This window comes from Sinohyriopsis cumingii, chromosome 14 (assembly GCF_028554795.1).
Source record: "Sinohyriopsis cumingii isolate HCF-2022 chromosome 14, ASM2855479v2, whole genome shotgun sequence".
Lineage (NCBI taxonomy): Eukaryota > Metazoa > Mollusca > Bivalvia > Unionida > Unionidae > Sinohyriopsis > Sinohyriopsis cumingii.
The window spans coordinates 103,201,088-103,222,505 of record NC_142974.1 but is presented as its reverse complement, the minus strand read 5'-3'; the positions used below and the strand labels follow the sequence as shown (position 1 = coordinate 103,222,505).

General features: G+C 36.4%; 1 protein-coding gene across 1 annotated transcript in view; it reads left to right on the top strand.

Annotated features, from left to right (window-relative positions):
* The window catches only part of LOC149784523 (uncharacterized), an 89,490-nt gene extending 69,447 nt beyond the window's left edge, over positions 1-20,043 (top strand). Inside the window, exons 11-15 of the mRNA XM_089933002.1 lie at positions 1,684-1,938; positions 7,314-7,435; positions 14,720-15,184; positions 18,101-18,699; positions 19,852-20,043. Of these exons, the coding sequence (XP_089789128.1) occupies positions 1,684-1,938; positions 7,314-7,435; positions 14,720-15,184; positions 18,101-18,544 (1,286 nt within the window). The 3' untranslated portion in view covers positions 18,545-18,699; positions 19,852-20,043. The remainder of the gene's footprint in view (positions 1-1,683; positions 1,939-7,313; positions 7,436-14,719; positions 15,185-18,100; positions 18,700-19,851) is intronic.
* Positions 20,044-21,418: the final 1,375 nt, after the last annotated feature.

Below are 21,418 nucleotides of genomic sequence, written 5' to 3'. Positions count from 1 at the left end.
CTCACTCAGAGGACATAATGACACGTTACATGGATTAAACATCCCATAACCATCCAAAACTGATGATCACAATGATATACTCCCTACATGGATGGCCTATTTATGTTGCAGCCTGCCTAGGCCATATACTAAGGATCATGAAGGGCCAAACCATCATTATTACAGGTACAGTCACTAGCAATCCGGCTTCCAGTATGTCAGATCCAACTTTTGCAGACACTTGCAGGGACCAGTCTAACGCTCATTATGCATGATGCCACAAATACTTCCTTACGATGCAACAGATGTCGCTTTGCAGTTTCTCTACACTCTGCCATGAGAATAGACTCTTTACTCAGTGACTGCCTGGAATTCACGGTTTCTAATTCAGGGTATTTTATGAGTTTAGTGAGCTACCGACCTTGTTAGTCTTTGCCATATTAGTCTCATGCATTACAAGGCATCATAGCCTCACCTCATGCATGTAAAATGTTACATATTCTTCAGTGCAGTCATCTATTTTGCACTATCCAATGGCATGGGAAGAGTGAGGCTTGCGAGCCTCCACTGAGGATATTTTTCACCTTTGATCCCCAGAGTTTTGTCCACCGACTCCCACTCCATCAACAACCTGGGCCAGAGCTGCAGCATCTGCTGATCTTAACTTTAGTTACTTCTCCAGTCTGGGATGATTACATACATTCTGACCCATCTAAAGCATCAGTTCACTGATGGTTCTACCTTTGCCACACAGAGGCCTTTCATTTGGAAACCCCAACAGTTGACAGTGATATTGCCATTTTGTGGATGACAAGGTCACGCTCTAGATGAATGGACTGGATGGCTTTTGATGGCATGTGGCAGTTAGTGAACAATATTGTTGCCGTGGATTCGATGTTGGACATTCGTCTCTATTGTTTTCATCTAGCAGGTGGAACATAGCATATCTTCTCTGACTCCAAATACATCAAGGCATGCATGAGAGTCAGTCTCAAGAATAGCCCGAGTACTGAATAGAGCCACTCAACACACTTTGGACAATGTCATAACCTCAGCTACATATTTACAATGGAGAATCGCAACTCAGTGCTCTCTGATATAGCTTTCCTATAGGACCAGTATAAGGCCAATCTAAGAGCACAACCTTTATCCTCCAACCTTCTGTTTAATGGCCAGATTGGATAAATCCGCAAACAAGCCACCCAGAAGATCAATTTCCCTGCCTCCCACAACCACAATGTTGGTACAGGGATTGTACGGGAAATGAACAAAAGGACCAAAGTGCCACTCGTGGGACACAAACCTCCACCCCAGGGTCTTCATTCATCTTATAAATCAAGTAATGGTGCATGTCCAGACTATTTATATGGTGGCAATATCAGGTTACCTGGGCGACATCCTGCAGAAACATCAGTGAGTTAGATCTAACAAGGCATGATTACTATTGTCACCAATCTGGACTTAATGTCAACAAGAAAAATGTGACCTAGTGCCATTTCAACAATTTGTTCACCTAGGTATGGCATTCAGTACACAGGGTAAATATTTTTTCTACCTCATTATTGGACATTGAAATCCAAACCAGAATAGCAGCCTAACGTTCAAGGAATTCTATCCGCACGTGAATTCATTTGCCTGCTAAGCTTGCTTAATGTGGCAGCAGTCCTCATGGTCCTAGGTCACCTTCATATGCACCCATTGCAGATGATTCTTCTGCCCATATGGAGGCCTACAATTTGGCACTGGATCATACTTTAACCATCTGCACACAGTTGAGGCACCTTCTGCAGAATTGGGGAAATCTAACTTGGCTCACTCCAGGTACACATCTACAGTTACAACTGCCCAAGATTACAGTCTCTACTGATGTAAATAAGGAAGGCTGGGGAGCCCACCTATTACCATCTTTTGGGGAAGCCTGGAGTACATGCCCACCCCAGGAACAACATCTTCATATCAGTAAATTCTGGAGATGATGGCGATTGTTAAAGTCTTTCACTGGTAGGAGGAATATTTGCATGGCAAGGGAGTTATCATTCTGTCTGACACTTCTACAGTGGTGACTTATTTCAAATGACAAGTAGGAACCAAGTCTTAAGACCTTTCAATCCTGGTATGGGACTTTCTAAAGTGGTGTTGTCAACAACAAATCCACATAAAAGTTTGAATATTCTAGGATTCCTAACGTACTAACTGAATCTTTGTCCCGTAACATTCAACTCTGGTACAGACAGAATCTTTCATTTCTCAATTTTCATTGATACATGTACCCTAAGGGACCAGCCTTTAATGGATCCGTTTGCGACAAGGTGGAATACCAAAATCCCATCCATCCTATCTCCGGTCCTGAACTTCAAGCCTGGGTAGTCGACGCTCTATCAATAGACTGGAAACGGACCGGATGTATATGCCTACCCCCAACACCTCTAATTCTGAAAGTTTTACAGAAGCAAGAGAACCAGGCCAAAAACATTATTCCTATGCCAAAGTCTAACCTAAATTTGGTATTAATCTGGCTGAACAAGGTACCTTTTGAATCATTTATCTCTGGCGCACTGTTCCTACAAGACCTGCTTTCTAATGGTGTTAGTGACTGCAGGCAGAATTATCAAAATACATGCTTTATCAGCAGCCCGAATCGCATGAAGTTCCAACAAGATAGGTCATTCTTACTCATGATGGCTTTGTCTTTCATTGCCAAATCTGTCTTTGTTCCACGGGTAAACAGACTATTGTAATGAAACCTCTATCTCATCTGGATACATCAGCTGAAGGCCACCTTCAAGACCCAGTTCAGGCCTTAAAGTGGTACCTTAATAGAACAAAGCCGTTGCTTTGAAGGAGATCACACCTCCTGCCTCTCAAGACAGGAAAGGAGGATTTATCAATACAGACTATCTCATAATGCAATAAATAGTTTATTTGCTCAATATATATGCAAATAACCTCAGCTTTAATGAACTTATTACGTATTTTGGTTCATGACTGTGAGATGGAGATCGGAGCCCTCATTTTCTTGATTGTATTTCCAAGATCTGTCATCCATGAGGGCCCAGTTCGATCTAGTAGGACCTATATCTACAGCTCAACATGTCTCCCTTTCATGCCAATTGACAGCTTCTTAAGACGCAGCTTCATGGCTTCCGCTTTATTTGCAGCAGGAAAATGTTTTCCCTATTTGCTTCTGTCAGGATACCTAGAACTTGTGTCACATACCTTACGTGATTGGGGGTGATATCTCCAGGGTGAGTTGATGTACCTCCCTCCTATTCTCCTAGGGTATTATGATTGGGTAACATATTTAACAAACTTTTCCTAGTAAAATATGTTTCATTGAGAATATGTATGCAATCATAATACACATACAACCTCTCGGCCTCCCTGTAGAGAGCATGCATTCTGCTCAGTAGTAACTCTAGGAAGATGTTGCCACAAAGTCTTTTACCTAAAGAGAGATCACTCATCCTGACTGCCACATAGGTCTGCAGACGAGTTTTAGCTCCCTTTAGTTAAAAGTATTATCTGGGAGGACTGGATTTGCGAGGCAGTAGTAATTCTAAGGTATTATGCTTGGGTAAGTGTATATAAAATAGCATATTTTACTAGGAAAAATTGGTTTCTCACATGCTAAGTTAATCTAATCGAACCATATATTTTGAAAATATGTTGATTCATCTTGAGTCCCAAAGCTAACGATGTAGCTAAATAGTTCAAAAGAACATATAATGTAACCAACTATACTGCAACCATTGCGAGTTATGTATGTATCCTACTTTTGTCATCAAAGAACCTTCCATTCTTAATATGAATAGTATTGTAAATACCTGCACACCATGATGAAACTGTCTGAAGCTGGATTTATTGTCAGTGCCCGTACACCATGATCAGATCTGTGCACATTAGGATTTATTGTCAATACATGTACACCATGATGAAAATTGTGCACAGTAGATTTATTGTCATCACCTGTACACCATGATGTAAACTGTGCACAGTAGGATTTATTGTCAGTACCTGGACACCAAGATGAAATCTGTCCACAGTAGGATTTATTGTGAATACCTGTACACCAAGATGAAAACTGTGCACAGTAGGATTTATTGTCAATACCTGTACATCATGATGAAAACTATCCTCAGTAGGATTTATTGTCAATAACTGTACACCATGATGAAAACTGTCCACAGTATGATGTATTGTCAATGCCTCTTCACCAAAATAAAAATTGTCCACAGTAGGATTTATTGTCAATACCTGTACACCATGATGAAAACTGCACATTAGGATTTATTGTCAATACCTGTATACGAGGATCAAAACTGTGCACAGTAGGATTTATTGTCAATAACTGTACACCATGATGAAAAGTGTGCACAATAGGATTATTGTCAATACCTGTACACCATGATGAAAATTATCCTCAATAGGATTTATTGTCAATACCTGTAAGCCATGATGAAAACTGTCCACAGTAGGATTTTTTGTCAATACCTGTACACCATGATGAAAACTGTGCACATTAGGATTTATTGTCGATACCTGTACATCGAGATGAAAACTGTCCAGTGTAGGATTTGTTGTCAATACCTGTACAACATGACAAAAACTGTGCACAGTAGGATTTATTGTCAATACCTGGACATCATGATGTAAACTGTCCTCAGTAGGATTTATTGTCAATACCTGTACACCATGATGTAAACTGTGCACAGTAGGATTTATTGTCAATACCTCTTCACCAAGATAAAAACTGTCCACAGTAGGATTTTTTGTCAATACCTGTACACCATGATGAAAACTTTGCACATTAGGATTTAGTGTCAGTACCTGTAGACCATGATGAAAATTGTGCACAGTAGGATTTATTGTCAATACCTGTACACCATGATGAAAACTGTGCACAGTAGGATTTATTGTCAATACCTGTACACCATGATGAAAATTGTCATCAGTAGGATTTATTGTTAATACCTGTACACCATAATGTAAAATGTCCACAGTAGGATGTATTGTCAATACCTGTTCACCATGATGTAAACTGTGCACAGTAGGATTTATTGTCAATACTTGTACACCGAGATGAAAACAGTACACAGTGGGATATATTGTCAATACCTGCACACGGAGATAAAAACTGTGCACAGTAGGATTTATTGTCAATACCTGTACACCATGATGTAAACTGTCCTCAGTAGGATTTATTGTCAATACCTGTACACCATGATGTAAACTGTCCACAGTAGGATTTATTGTCAATACCTGTACACCATGATGAAAACTGTGCACAGTAGGATTTACTGTCAATACCTGCACACCGAGATGAAAACTGTGCACAGTAGGATTTATTGTCAATACCTGTACACCATGATGTAAACTGTCCTCAGTAGGATTTATAGTCAATACCTGTACACCACGATGTAAACTGTGTACAGTAGGATTTATTGTGAATAACTGGACACCATGATGTAAACTGTGCACAGTAGGATTTATTGTCAATACCTGCACACCAAGATAAAAACTGTGCACAGTAGGATTTATTGTCAATACCTGCACACCGAGATAAAACTGTGCACAGTAGGATTTATTGTCAATACCTGTACACCATGATGTAAACTGTCCACAGTAGGATTTATTGTCAATACCTGTACGCCGTGATGAAAACTGTGCACAGTAGGATTTATTGTCAATACCTGTACACCGAGATGAAAACTGTGCACAGTAGGATTTGTTGTCAATACCTGTACACCATGATGTAAACTGTCCACAGTAGGATTTATTGTGAATAACTGGACACCATGATGTAAACTATGCACAGTAGGATTTATTGTCAATACCTGCACACAGAGATGAAAACTGTCCACAGTAGGATTTATTGTCAATACTATACACCAAGATGAAAACTGTGCACAGTAGGATTTATTGTTAATACCTGCACACCGAGATGAAAACTGTCCACAGTAGGATTTATTGTCAATACCTATACACCAAGATGAAAACTGTGCACAGTAGGATTTATTGTGAATAACTCTACACCATGATGTAAACTGTGCATATTAGGATTTATTGTCAGTACCTGTACATCGAGATGAAAACTGTCCAAAGTAGGATTTATTGTCAATACCTGTACAACATGACGAAAACTGCACAGTAGGATTTATTGTCAATACCTGGACACCATGATGTAAACTGTCCTCAAGTTGGATTTATAGTCAATACCTGTACACCGAGATGAAAACTGTGCACAGTAGGATTTATTGTCAATACCTGTACACCATGATGTAAACTGTGCACTGTATGATTTATTGTCAATATCTGTTCACCAAGATGAAAACTGTCCACAGTAGGATTTATTGTCAATAACTGTTCACCAAGATGAAAAGTGCCAACAGTAGGATTTATTGTCAAAACCTGGACACCAAGACCCCACTGTTAAGACATGCCCAGGAGTTAAGTGCATGGCTTGTGTAATAAACAAAGCAGTTCAGTGCTCATACTCCAATTCCTCAGACAATTCCATTAGCATATATGCATAGCCAATGGGAAAAGATGCATTCCTGCTCAAATCCTCGAAGTCTAAAGACTGCCACAAGACTATCTTCAGACTGCACCTCTATTTCCCAACCTCCTTTATCACTGCCACATAGACGCCAGCAAAGCAGGTGCCAAAGAGTTTAACCAAAATAGTTAGTCATTTTCAGGACAAAATTTTATCGCTTTCAGAATGCAGGACAGTATATCCAGCAACATTTATGCTACTCACTTCCATGGCAGACAACATAAGTTAATATTATAATCTTTCTTTTAACCTCATTAGAGGCTTTTGATAATGAAAATAAAATCATAACGCATTTCATAAAATCGGGTATGAAAGAACACCTGATTTGTGTCTCATCTGTTTAAGTCTGATTTCCTGATTCTTTATGGAGATATTCGAGTCAGTTGTTAATACATGTATATAGTTACTGTTCTGCTTGAATGTTCAATACATCCACTTTATTTCATTAATTGTGCTACTGACTACAGATATCCTGTCCTAAACTGGAATTAAATACAGTTTAAGATACCATCAATGGGGAGTCAGGATGCATAAATACCCTGGAATAGCTGGCATGACTGTTATTATTCTCAGTATCATAGCAAAATTGAGAAATACAAACATGAACGAATTGGGTTGGTTGAACTTTTTGTTGTTGGTTGTGTTTAGTTTTTTTTAAATATACATTCTATTGACAATTAAATAAATGGAACAATTTCACTTCCAAGTTTCTGATGCTTTTAAATAAATGTTTTCAATAGTATATTGCATGCTAAAATTAGGTTCTTTTCTTTCACAGATGCTATCTGGACCAAGGATAAGCATCCGGAATTCCATGCCCACAGAAATCATATTTTACTTTTATTGGAGCAATTAAACATCATTGCAAAGCCACGGTCATTTAGTGAGATTGGAGAGAAGGTTAGTTGATATTACTGTTCCACATTTTCTTTGTCATTTTGTTTTACTTCTAAATTTTATCTATTGGCAGAGTCTTACATGTTAAACATAAAAAGACATCTGAATAAGAATGTTGCATTTGTAAAATTGAAGTACGGAAAGATCTTTGCAAAAACTAAATTGCAGAACATTGGTAACAATATAAACTCGTTTTCAAATGAAATACTTGCCATTTTTGAAATCCTGATAAACATGTTCAGTTAGTATATACCTGATTATATGTCCATCTTTCCATTCCATTTTCTATCAGTTTGTCGTTTCCTTCTCTCCTTACATATTTGTGTCCATCATAGTGTAACGTTTGCATTACAGTTAGTCCCTGTTGCAAGTTCAGCCATAGTCAAGTCATACAGTTTTATGTGTAAATCATACAGTTTTATGTGTAAATCATACAGTTTTATGTGTAAATCTAGCACACATCATTTGAAAATAACTCACTATGACCTATATTAATATGTTTAGGTGAAAATATCTGAACATCTTTTACTTCATATACCTTTTAAAAGAATTATAATGTCATTTCCTTTTATCTTTAACCTTGCAGGACTACATGGTCTCTATTATTTTCAAGGGTTTATCTTCCTTAAGTTGGTTGACAATTCTACATTTACATATAAAGAATGTAAGTCTAAAGTGAAACTATATAGTAAGGGCTGTGATGATGTGACATCAAGCCCTGTTATACATACATGCTTGAATAATTATGCATGCATATTTTTGGGAAAATGCAAATTTTTCCCATGTAAATTGTTTTACTTTGACGTGTTCTCGTGTTTCATTGACTATTATGTTATTTGGCAAATAGAAATTTCATGCTTTATACCCTTTGTCACGGTTTTTACTGACTGTTACTGTTATTTAAATATTTTCTAAAAATATATTATAAACGTTATATGCTTATGACCAATAGAGGAACATGGTAATCCATATCATGCAAGTTATTTTCATCCTATTTAATATATCATTAACTGCCTCTAGTCAATCTGTATTGTCAGTATTATTAAATATATTGAAGAAATTAAGTTTGGGAGGAAATTCACACATAATGTAAAGTACAAGTTCTTTGATTGATTAATTTATTTATCCTATTCAGTATTAAAATCTCTGATATTGTATTGTAAAGAAATGAATATATCAAGATAACATAAATGCATAATGTTATAATAACAAACTGAATGTCAGCAGGTGCAAAGCCCCCTGCCCAATAATGACAGCAATACTAACATTTAGATGCATAAATGTCAGAAAACATCACATTAGGGGTTAACTGGCAATACATTCTTTCTCAAATGCCACTGAATTGAACCAAAGTAGGTGCAAAGCAGGCTGGCTTGAAAAGAATTATAATTTGTTCAAATGTTGTAAAATATAGCAACTCTTAAAAAAAAGCATTAAAGACTTTTCAAAAACTGCAGAATTATTGTGACCAAATTGAACATAAAGCATTCTGCTGTAAAGTGTTTTCAGTTTGGTATCAATGATGCCAATTAGTCAAATATAAAAGCCATTCCCCAAATCGTGGAAAACACATCACATCAACCACATAGATATTTGACTGAAAACAACAAGGCAGAAAGGGCATCCAAAATCACAATATTGACCTGGAAGCATCCAGACAGAAAGGGCATCCAAATTCATACTATTGACCTGGAAGCGTCCAGACAGAAAGGACATCCAAATTCATACTACTGACCTTGAAGCGTCCAGACAGAAAGGGCATCCACATTCATACTATTGACCTGGATGCATCCAGACAGAAAGGGCATCCAGATTCATACTATTGACCTGGAAGCGTCCAGACAGAAAGGACATCCAAATTCACACTACTGACCTGGAAGCATCCAGACAGAAAGGGCATCCAATTGCATACTATTGACCTGGATGCGTCCAGACAGAAAGGGCATCCATATTCATACTATTGACCTGGAAGTGTCCAGACAGAAAGGACATCCAAATTCATACTACTGACATTGAAGCGTCCAGACAGAAAGGGCATCCAAATTCATACTAGTTGACTTGGAAACGTCCAGACAGAAAGGGCATCCACATTCATACTATTGACCTGGAAGCATCCAGACAGAAAGAACATCCAAATTCATAATATTTGACCTGGAAGCGTCCAGACATAAAGGACATCCAGATTCATACTATTGACCTGGAAGTGTCCAGACAGAAAGGGCATACAAATTCATACTATTGACCTATAAGCATCCAGACAGAAAGGACATCCAAATTCATACTATTTGACCTGAAAGCGTCCAGACAGAAAGGACATCCAAATTCATACTATTGACCTGGAAGCGTCCAGACAGAAAGGACATCCAAATTCATACTACTGACCTTGAAGCGTCCAGACAGTTAGGGCATCCAAATTCATACTAGTTGATCTGGAAGCGTCCAGACAGAAAGGACATCCAAATTCATACTACTGACCTGGAAGCGTCCAGACAGAAAGGGCATCCAAATTCATTATATTGACCTGGAAGCATCCAGACAGAAAGGACATCCAAATTCATACTATTTGACCTGGAAGCGTCCAGACAGAAAGGACATCCAAATTCATACTATTGACCTGGAAGCATCCAGACAGAAAGGACATCCAAATTCATACTACTGACCTTGAAGCGTCCAGACAGAAAGGGCATCCAAGTTCATACTATTGACCTGGAAGCATCCAGACAGAAAGGACATCCAAATTCATACTATTTGACCTGGAAGTGTCCAGACATAAAGGACATCCAAATTCATACTACTGACCTTGAAGCGTCCAGACAGAAAATGCATCCTAATTCATACTATTGACCTGGAAGTATCCAGCTAGACAGGGCTTTCAGATTATGCTATTGATGCATATTGACCATATAATATGTCTAGCATAAATTCTTCTTATACTTTATACTGCATTAGCTCCACAGATGTTTACTAAATTCGACAGAATAACAAGGCTTTTGGGTGTTTTAGCTCACCTGGCAATGATGCCATGTGAGCCTATTCTATGGTCCAACATTAATTATGGATGCTGCATAACATGTCCCTCAAAATTTATATTTCAAGCGTCCTATCAAAAACATCTGACCCATTTGGCATATATATATCCTGGCATGAAGGACTTTCAGATTGTTACCTATGATGTTAATCTGCCATTCCTAAAAATTATTTTCAAACAACCTGTTTTCAAAAATTGCTGAACATAATTTGTTCAAATTTGAATTTTCAAGTTTCTACAGAGGATGTCAATCAGTTTTCGAACCCTCCAATGTTACAAATATAGCAAATCATTTGTTTCTAAACAAAAAACAATAAAAAAAACTTTAACATCATCTTCTAAAGCATCAGAGAATAAAATGTATTCAAAATTTAACAAAAAACATCCTGACATGAAGATATTCAGATTTTACAGTTGATACATAACTGGCATCAATTATGGCAACTGTTACTAGAAATAGAAAAACCTTTGAACCATTTCTTCTCAAAAACAGCTCAAGAGTATTTGCCTACATCTGAGACAAAGCATCGAGAAAAAAAGAGGGCTTTCAAAATAAACACTAATTTTACGTCCATTTAAAAAGTGATTTTGTTCTTTGTCAGCTATAGATAACATAATCCAATAAAGATTTCTATTTTGTCATTTAACATTGTTACTTTTGAGCTGACTGCTCCGGTGGCCTAGCGGTTAGAGCTTCTGCCTTGGATGTGGGAGGGTGTGGGTTCGATTCCTGGCAGAGTCATACCAAAGACTTATAAAACTGGTACTAACAGCTGCCTCACTTGGCGCTCAGCATTAAAGGGGGCAAAAAACCTGACCTCCATAATTTTATTGTAAAAATATAAGGATATTCAGTACTTTGTGTATATAATCTATCCCGACTTGTTTTTCTTTGCATCTATTATATTTGCACAAAATATTTCTAGATCAAACGGAAAGACCCAGCCCGGAATTTGTTAGCTCCCTTTGATACAAATAGGATGTGACGTCATTTGAGACGATTAACGTATAAGAGTTGCATTCAATTTGTGCAGCAAAGTGTCAAGTAGAAACAAGATAGTTCAATGAGCAGCGCTAAATTGTGTGAATAATAGCAGTTCTGGAACAATCCTCAATTATTTTACTCTTTCATTTCTCCATCTTTGAAAAGTAAGAAATTATCTACTAAATTAAGTAACATTAAAGAAATGTTTACACTTTTTCATTCAATGTTTTTAACATCAATTTATTATGCACGTTAATTTTGTATGTAACTGCATCGGATGAATATGCATTTGTCTTCCACACTGACGTTCAAGACTGTTTTCCACTCGTTGTATAATAAACATCTTCTTCCCATTCTGCATTGATCTTGTTTGTATAATGTCGATAATAGAAAAATAAATCACTTATAATTGAAAGTCTGTTTATAAACTCATTAGATCTTTTATAACTACACACCGGAACACCACGATACAATATTTTAAACAAATGTTACTATCAACGTTCTTGATTGATAAATCTATTATACTAACAGTATTCATTAAAGTGGTAGTTGCTCTCAAACTCGGACCAGGCTGATTCGTTACAAATCGCTGACTGATTCAACCCATATATCTGGCTGATTCTCCCAACTTCCAAGCTGATTCGGACCATGTGAAATATTATTCAGTTTAGTCCAGGATTTGAATGTGACATTTGTTTTTAAAGATGATCTTCTCATTATGTCCCAAGTACGTTGAGCAGTTCAAATATGCATTGAAAGTAACAAGATCCCATTAGTATGCCTGATCATGGTATTGTTACATATAAAATAAAATGAGGTAATCATGTTTATTGTGCATTGGCAATTTAGTAGTGAAATATTTTTTAAACTTCTCGTTCAACTTTACATAGTTTGTTTTTATTGAGAAATAATAAAATCACGAATACTGACATAAAAGAAGAAATAAGCTAAATGATGGGCGTATTACATGTGAGCTTTCAGAAACCGTCTGAATTCTGTGCATTAGCCATGATGTTGAACTCAGTAGCGACCGGATTTCCTGAGTAGGCGTCGATGATGCTTTTTATCGAGTTCAAGTATCATTCGTCAATGGTTAGCAAATCTCAATTAAAAAGGGATAGATACCACTTCTTTTTTGTGAAGTACAGAAGCGGAGTTGATCTAATGGAAAAGTTGAAAAATTGCAAATTTTATAGATTTAATAAGTGAAGTTGAAGAAAAACTACAATAAATAAAGCCTTAACAATTACGTGGTGACATCTCAGAATTAGTATATATGATCCTTGGGGCAACTTCTCCAGGCGCGGTGGGGCGACTTCTCCTAACACCTGGGATGAGTTCTCCATAATTCATTATCAACAATGCCAGTATATACGCAGTGTCTCGAATGACATCACACAGGCTATTTTTACAGGGGGAGGGAAGCGCGTTGTTCTTTCAAGACGGATTGGGAGAGATAATCGGTTTTTCATAAATTTCTTCATAACGGGTACAAATAAAGGTACAAATTTTCAGAAAATGAACCTTATACAGATAGCAAATTATATATGAAGTTTGTGCGAATTTCAGTTTTGCATGTTGGTCCCCTTTAAGAGGATAGCGTTAGGACTAGTCGGCCTGCTGTCAGGATAATGTGTCTGGTTGGGACATCATTCTCATGTCTTGGGCATGATGCCCCAGTGCTAAACATCAATATAAACTGTCACACTGCAGACATCGTAGCGATATGACTTAAAAATTGTTAAAGCTTCGTTAAATATCCAAAGCACACACACACACACATACTTTTCAGCTCTGGATCAGATTTAATGGTTTCTGTTATCTGATACTGGATGCATTATGTTGTGGTCAGGTGGTGATAAAGTGTTAGTACCATTTTCTTAAGTCTTTGGTATGACTCAGACAGTGATCGAACCCATGACCTCCTGAATCCGAGGCAGACGATCTAAGCAATTAGTCACCGGATCGGTGAGTCAGGTTGATAGTTATCCAGATAAATCTACCTGTATGTTGGAGTATATTCCTGCTCATCATAGTTGATGATTATGCTAATGATTAGTAAAAGAACATAATCATCAACATCATGCACGTTACTTACATCCTTTTGATCCAGTATAATATTTCCTGAACCTTCCAGATTAGCTGTATCATCAGTAGTTTGATCCTTCTAAATATAACATTACTATTACCCTCCAGATAATCTCTATTGTTAGTAGTTTGATCTGGTTAAGATACTTAAGTTTGGTGAGAAATTGATGTGCACTGTAATATGAAGAAAAACACAGTTCCCTTGATTTATTCTATCAACGTTAATACTTTTCAGTACTACAGCTGCTGATATTTACTAAGCGAATTAATGGATCAGATTCATTACTCATTACTACAATTACTGATATTATAGTAATGTAATGAATGCATGAAGTCAGCTTTATCCTGTTCTTTACTACAGATATTGGTATTTTATTAATATCAATATTTCACTGCTACAATCACGGATATTTTAGTATTGAAATAAATACATGAAGTTAATTTTTAACCTGTTCTTTACTACAGAAATTGGTATTTTATTAATGAAATTAATACATCAAGTTAACAATTAAAATCAGTAACATTATAACAAGAACCTGCAAGGATATAGCCAAACAAAGAAAATGAATGTCAGAAGGCTCAATGCTGCCCCCACCTTCCTAACCTTGACATCAAAATAAATGACAAAGAACAACACTGACATTCAAGAATCTAAATATCTTTCAGCTTTTCAAAATGAAGCCCATCCATCATCAAATATGCCGGTGTTGCTAAACATAAGAAAATTATTTAATTGATTTCTTCTCATTGTGTTAGGACTGGTTGGCCTGGGGTCAGGATATGGGGATTTGGGGGACATTATGCTACATGTCTGCGGCATGAAACCCCAGTGCTACACATCACTATAAACTGCCACACTGCAGACATCGTAGTGATATGACTGAAACATTGTTAAAGCTACGTTAAAAATTCAAATCACACACACAAACACGTTTCTTCTCATAACAGTTGAACATTAGACCTCATTTAATAGAAGCATTTTAGCACAGAGGACTTCCGTGTCAGAACTACAGTACAAATGATGCAGATGCATCATCAACTATGGTTCCCATTAATAAACCTACAACACTTTTAAAGGTGTTTTAAAAATATCTGCTGAATAGAATATTATCAGACTTAATACAAACATCCTGACATGAAATGTCTTTCTCTTTGAGTGTATTTATGTGTATTTATATACTTTTAGGAGGAGAACTACTATCTTGCTCCTTGTATGCTTCGTCAGGAATCTCCAAAAGAAGTTATCTCCCCTGAACAAGATCCTAAGATGGTGAGCACACAACTTCTGCGCTGCGTATTTACTGGGAAATATCTGCCTTCACCTATTTTTCATAGGCTTCTTGCATCCTGTGTAGCTCACTGGCCAGTCGCCAAGAAGAAGGAGACGTCAGAAAATCTCATTTTCTGTGGCTGCTGTGTTTTTGACATTGACCTGTTCCACAGATTGACATTGTACTTTAAGAACCATGTTGTTTATGCAAGAATAACAAGGATGGTGACTGATGACATCAAGACCCCCGATTCAAAGCTGTGCAGCAAAGTTAGAAGGTTCATTACACTGAATCTCTCCAAGATTACATCTTACCTGGGCCAGAACTTACAATACGAGTTGTGTGTATCTCCACCATTTAAGATGTGGCTTGCAGATGAAGTGAGTTATTTTCAATATTTCTAAATAAAGGTGAAATTCTATTATAATTTTGCCTTCCTCTGAGATATTTTTCTCCTGTAATGTTTTCTAGTTTGACTTTGAAGAGATTGAGCTATTGATGAGGTGGTCACTGTAGCCTGCCAGATAACATTGTAGAGAATGGTTCTCATGTGAGATGGCAATAATGTATTTAGTACATCACAATATGTCATGTGACATCATATGACCTTGGTCTGTGGCAGTAGTGTCCATTGGAACAAGTATAATGACCATTGCCAGGAATAGATACAATCAAGGCATACTAAGTCTCTAAGTGCGATTTTCCACTTCACTCATTAGGTCATATTATGATTCAGCTGAATACCATTGAATGGACTGTTGTGTAGAGGACACATGCTCTATTTATATTATTAGAATGGTTGTTTGATCTCTTATTTACTATGTTGATAAATGTTAGTGTTATCTGTATTTCTTGTATCAACATTTTAGGATCATTTAACAAAGTTCTACAATTATGTCAAAGTAAACATACTTCATCCATTTATGGATTTGAGAATATTTGTTTTGTTCATCATGGATTTCTGACATTTATATTTTATCTTAAAAGTGGCTTTACATCCATTTCTGTCAGCATGCACAAAACATTTCTACATTCAGGCAGAATATTAGATTGTGTTACAGTGTCAAAATTACAACAGATTTTGCGCATGAAATATATATTCACTTCATTCTGTTCCCATTATAAGATGTGTTTCATCTTTATATACCATTTCTGCAGCTGACTTGTTTTGACTTTGATGGTTAGGTTTTAAATGACTAATAACTATTTACTTGCTAAGACAAATCACTTGTTGAAGTATCAATACCTCATTGAATAATTGTTAGAAAAAATATGCACAGTAAGAATCACTGCTGATTAGTGGGTACTGTTGTTCATTACTAATTGAGCACTCGCACGGATATCCCATGGAAGCATATATGATTATACCAGTTCATTCGTTGTTAATAATTGAGAGTGTATAGGGATGTTACAACAAAACCAAAATGATTACACCTGTTTCATACATGTAGTGGAGTTTTCTGAAACTTTATTTAAGTCAAGTGGGATTTCTTTTAACTTGGAGTATAAATATGTACTGCTTTTCTGTCATTTGGGTTGTATATAGCATTTTGTAATAAATATGTATTTTACTGTACCTACAGATGATTAAGCAGTTATTGGGAATGTGGTAGAGTCTCTGTTCTCTGTTGGAATTTGTTGGCATTTTCTGCAACAGCTGGTTCCACCCTATTCTAAGTGTTATTTGAAACTAATTGGAGTTATTAGCTTTTTTCAGGGGAGTGACATAACTTTGATTGAATATAAAGTATCATGCCTTGCAAATGGGAGCTAAGTGTCTTTTCCAAGGAAAACATTGACATTATTGTGTGTCAAACAACTATACCTTGAATTACAGCACTATTGTTGTTCCCCTAATAGGATCCAAAACATTATCTTTGGTTCTGAATTATATAGCCATTATGGGGATTTCAGATGTAAGTGGCCAAAACAGTTTTGTGGTTTATGCTTGTATTTGGGAACTAACACACCAAAACATGACTATATGTTGTCATATTATATAGTGAATATTAGAGAAAAATATAATAAACACAAAGGACTAAAGCTACAATTCACACACTCAACTGCTATTTTATGGACTTTAGTAAGTATGAACTTTATTGTCAACTGCAAATTATTTGTACATACATACATACATGCAAGGTAGTGTGTAAATATCTCATAGGCATGCTCTTGCATAGAAACACTATCTAACACGTACAAACACTACTACAATACATTCATACAGTAACACAGTTAAGAACTGATATATTCCCCATACCTCAGCTGAGACATTAAGAGTAAATTCCAGTATAGTGGTTATTTAGCAGGTGCCAGTATTTCAACTAATAGAATTGCAAGAGAATCAACTCTTGTTAGACTTAGGTGTAGGTCTTACTGGCCAGTTCAATATGTGCAGATGTCCCGCCACAGATACAAAATATGTTGATATGGCTTTATGTGGAAGGGGAGAAGTATAAATAACACTGACAAATATGGTATTTAAATACATGTATAAAAAGATAAAATGGTATTATCACAATTATTCCAAATATTTCTACAAGTTATTTATCATTTCACTTTATCCCTTGTTCAATCCTTTTTGGGGGATGAGATCATGACCATGTGGATTAGCATGATAATGCATGGAGCTAGGTGATACATGATGTTACCTGAGGTCAAATCCTGCTTGGAATGATTTATAGCTCTAATCTGTTTGATTATATTGGTATCATTTTAAATAAATTTATATCATATGATTATCATTCCATTGACTGATATGGGTACCTGTGTTCTGTTTTAATTGTCAGTTTAGGTTGAGACATTTTTTAAATTAGCATTGCACCCTAAAGGATATACATTTTCCATCATCTTTATCACCACTCTGAAAATTGTTATCCATCTAGGAAAAGACGGTTTAATACTGTTTCATTATGTAAATATGCCAGACAAAAGCTTGGAGATGTATCCTAAGCCACCTTACAGTACTACTCACTAGAATCTATTTATAGAAATACAACTCTTGATTGGTTTGTCTTTTTGAATAGACCTTGTGTATCCTTTCCTGCCAACATGAATCTTTCCTCTAGGTATTTACCTTTGGAATTTAGCACTAACAGTCTTTTTAAAAGAATTTAAATGAAACTTGTATAACACTGTTGATAAATGTCGAGCTCTAGCCTGATTTTCGTACATATAAGAAGACATTTGTTTACGTTGTCCACATTAGCATGATCACTTGAATTCTCATTTTTACTATGTAATTAGCCATTGATGATATGGGTGTTGTAATAATATTGGCCTTTCTCCTTCTTCAGGGGCATGATCCTGATGCACCCATAACACCTGAGCACATGAATCATGCTCGTCTCTGTGTTGCTCTTGTAACTGTTTGTGGAAATGCTCTGAGAGACATTCTCCTTACCAACTTTCCTGTGCCATACAAAGACATCTATCAAGCAATCCTAGCCAATAAAGTCAACCTGACCAAGAGACAGGGAAGACCCCTTCTTAATCCAGATCAAAGTCAACTTGTTTTCCCCGATCCACAGGGGCTAACAACAGGAACAGTGGACCAGTTCGACCTTTCCTTACTGTATACTTTGATCAGAAATGTCAGCACAGTTTCTGCTCCAGCAACAGGCTGGGGAAATGATCCGCAAGATCAACCTAGAGACATCTCTCTAGGAGCTAGTGTGGAGCGAATTCGTTCATATAGGAATCATATCAGTGGTCATTCCCCAGATGGGAAGATTAGTTGACAAGACTTAGAAGATTACTGGAACAAATTTGACACTGTACTTCATGACATTGAAGCTGTAATGGGTGGACAGGTGTACAGCCAAGAGTTTGAGAAGCAAAAGAGACAGGTTATCTCCATCTATGAAGCCTGTTAGCTGCAAATATAAATCGTGAGGTATTAACAACAGGTACAAAGTATAAGTGCAGTGTGTAGGATAACATAGAAGAGTCGGAATGCTACTTATCATGAAAAATGGTTGTAAAATGTTTTCAACTTAACCATCCTATCTTTGTGTATGTGGCTTAAATTGTAAGCTTTCTGGATAGCTAATTGGAGTATTTACTAGTGTAATATCAATATTGAGTGTGAGACTCAAGTAAATGACTTTCATAATCTAAATACTGAATCATCATATCATATGCAGATAATGCTACATTGCAGTTTTATAAAGTGGTAATAAATTGTTGTTTTCCTTACATGTTCTGGGGCTTGATAAAAGCTTTCATCGTTTATCTGTGGAGAATCAATTTTTAAACTTAATAAATACCATTTTACGTCAGTACAGCATTTAATTATAATGTTACAGAAATGTTTTGGAGCCCAAGGTAGTTGATTGGTATGAAGGTTGCTTGTTTTTACAAATCAGTGACATTTTTCCTCTGTGTGGGTTTGAGTCTCGAGTTCGACCAATGTGTGCTTGTGAGATAGATTTATAGTAGTTTCCCATGGTCCATGGTTCTTTCTGGGGATTTCCATGTTTCTTCATCCACCACATATACTGACTGATTTGTACAGCCTTTCACATGCTGAAAACTAGCATTATCCTCCCATCAACAAGAACTATTTTTTTTTAGAAACTGTTCATAGCATGTTTTTCCTATTTCATACAGTAATTAATATGAGGTTATTTATTTTATAGGGACATCAACTTATTTTCTTTAGAGTAAGTAAAGGTACATTCTTGGCCATAAAGGATTTTCCAATGATGTATGTTTTTTATTTGCATTACTTTGATATATGTGGAAGTGGATGTTCTGTCAAATGCAGTTATAATGGATGTAAGTAAATTGAAAGACATTCACTTTCTAAATTTATTCTTTACTAATTTCATTGAACCTTTTGCATGGAAAACTAGATATAAAAACCTATCTTTGCACACATATAAAGTAATGGGCTTTGTTTAATTACACATGTATAAATTCCAATGTGGCCAGGTGTTACGAATTAGATGATATAAAATGTACAGCCTACTTTTTTCTTGACTGATTTTTAGCAGTCCATGGGAGTTTGTAAAGTGGAAACTATAGCAAGAACTGTACTTTTCAGGTGTGACCAGCCAGAGTTACCCCTCTTTTGGAAGAGGGATGTTAAACTGGATTCCAGTAACCAGCAGAAATGTCCTCAGAATATTCAGTCCGATGACAAGAGACACTACTGTATGTGGCCATTAATAGAACCTAGATAATGCATAATTCCATGCCAAGAGCTTCTGCTGGTCATGGCCATAACAAGGACCTAGCATCATGCATAATCCCATGTCTAGACATTATTGTTGAACCAAGCATTGTGCATAAGCTCACACCAAGGGACACTAGTGGTTTTGACATAATTAGGATCCAGCGTCATGCATAATCCCAAACCTTAACTGTATATAGTATAATTAGGGCCTAACAGTGTGATGTGTAAGGTCTATAGGAACAGTTGCGAAATGCATAGTCTTGTGACTGTCCATTTGCATGTGTAAGCGGTGAGCAGACACTAACTAATTATAGTGTTATCTGCTGAGATTATTCCTGTTAATTGTTGGATATACTGATTAATAGTGGTGCTTTCACCAAGGAAAATCAGAACCATTGTCTTGCAAAATACTAAGTAATGTTGATTGAACAAATTCATTAACTCTAAGATTTCTGAGTATATTGTTACTGATGTTTTAAAGTCCCTAAATGTACTGTTCCCAACGCTGTGGTGGAGCAGCATGGATCCTGCAATGCCATATGTTTGCTATCACTATTGCTAATAGTAATCACCCTTAGTTGTGCATTATACACATACACTATTACTCACACAGTAATTGCCCTTATTTGTATGCCATACACAGACACTTACGATGTTCACGTGTAAGATGATACATTTAGTGTTTTCAGGGAGCTATACAGCAAGAAAAATTACAAAGAGGCCTTTAGTGACATTGTGTCAAACACTGGATATTTATATTGATCCTGAACTTCAACAGGGTATTGTCAACATTGAAAAGAAGTTGAATTAGTTTAAAGTTACTTCACTGTGAATATTTATAGACCATATGAGCTCATGCAGTGGTCATACTTCCATAACAGTGTCCAGCATCCATTGTGTATTATTAGTTTGCACAAGATTATTGTCACTACTCCTCCTAAACTTCTTACAATTTCTATTTGTAAAATGGAAATGGTGCTGATCTGACCTGCAACATAACCATCAAATTTTGTTATGACTTCTGAATCTATGGTGATAGTTAAATGGATTTTTCACTCAAAGATTTCATACTATGTCTGGTTTGTTCTAAATGGAATTGGTCTTGCAAATGTTGTTATAGGTAATTTTGATGAATGTATACCATAGTCATAGTAACATACCATTTTCACAAAAACACTTATCATGAGATCCAGTTGGTCAAACTATAAAATTCTTGCATCTTTGGATTTGAACTACAATACATTTGATATCTAGCTAGTCCAAAGTGAAAATGGTGACTGTCAGATGGGTATATATTTGAAGATATTAACTCCAATGAAAGAAGTGATGGTTTCAACGTTCAGTGGTTAAAAAGAATAAATGTACTTGCCTGATATTCTTTTAAGTTGTTTTGGACATCAGTGTCATTCCATTCAATGACTTTTATTTGATGATA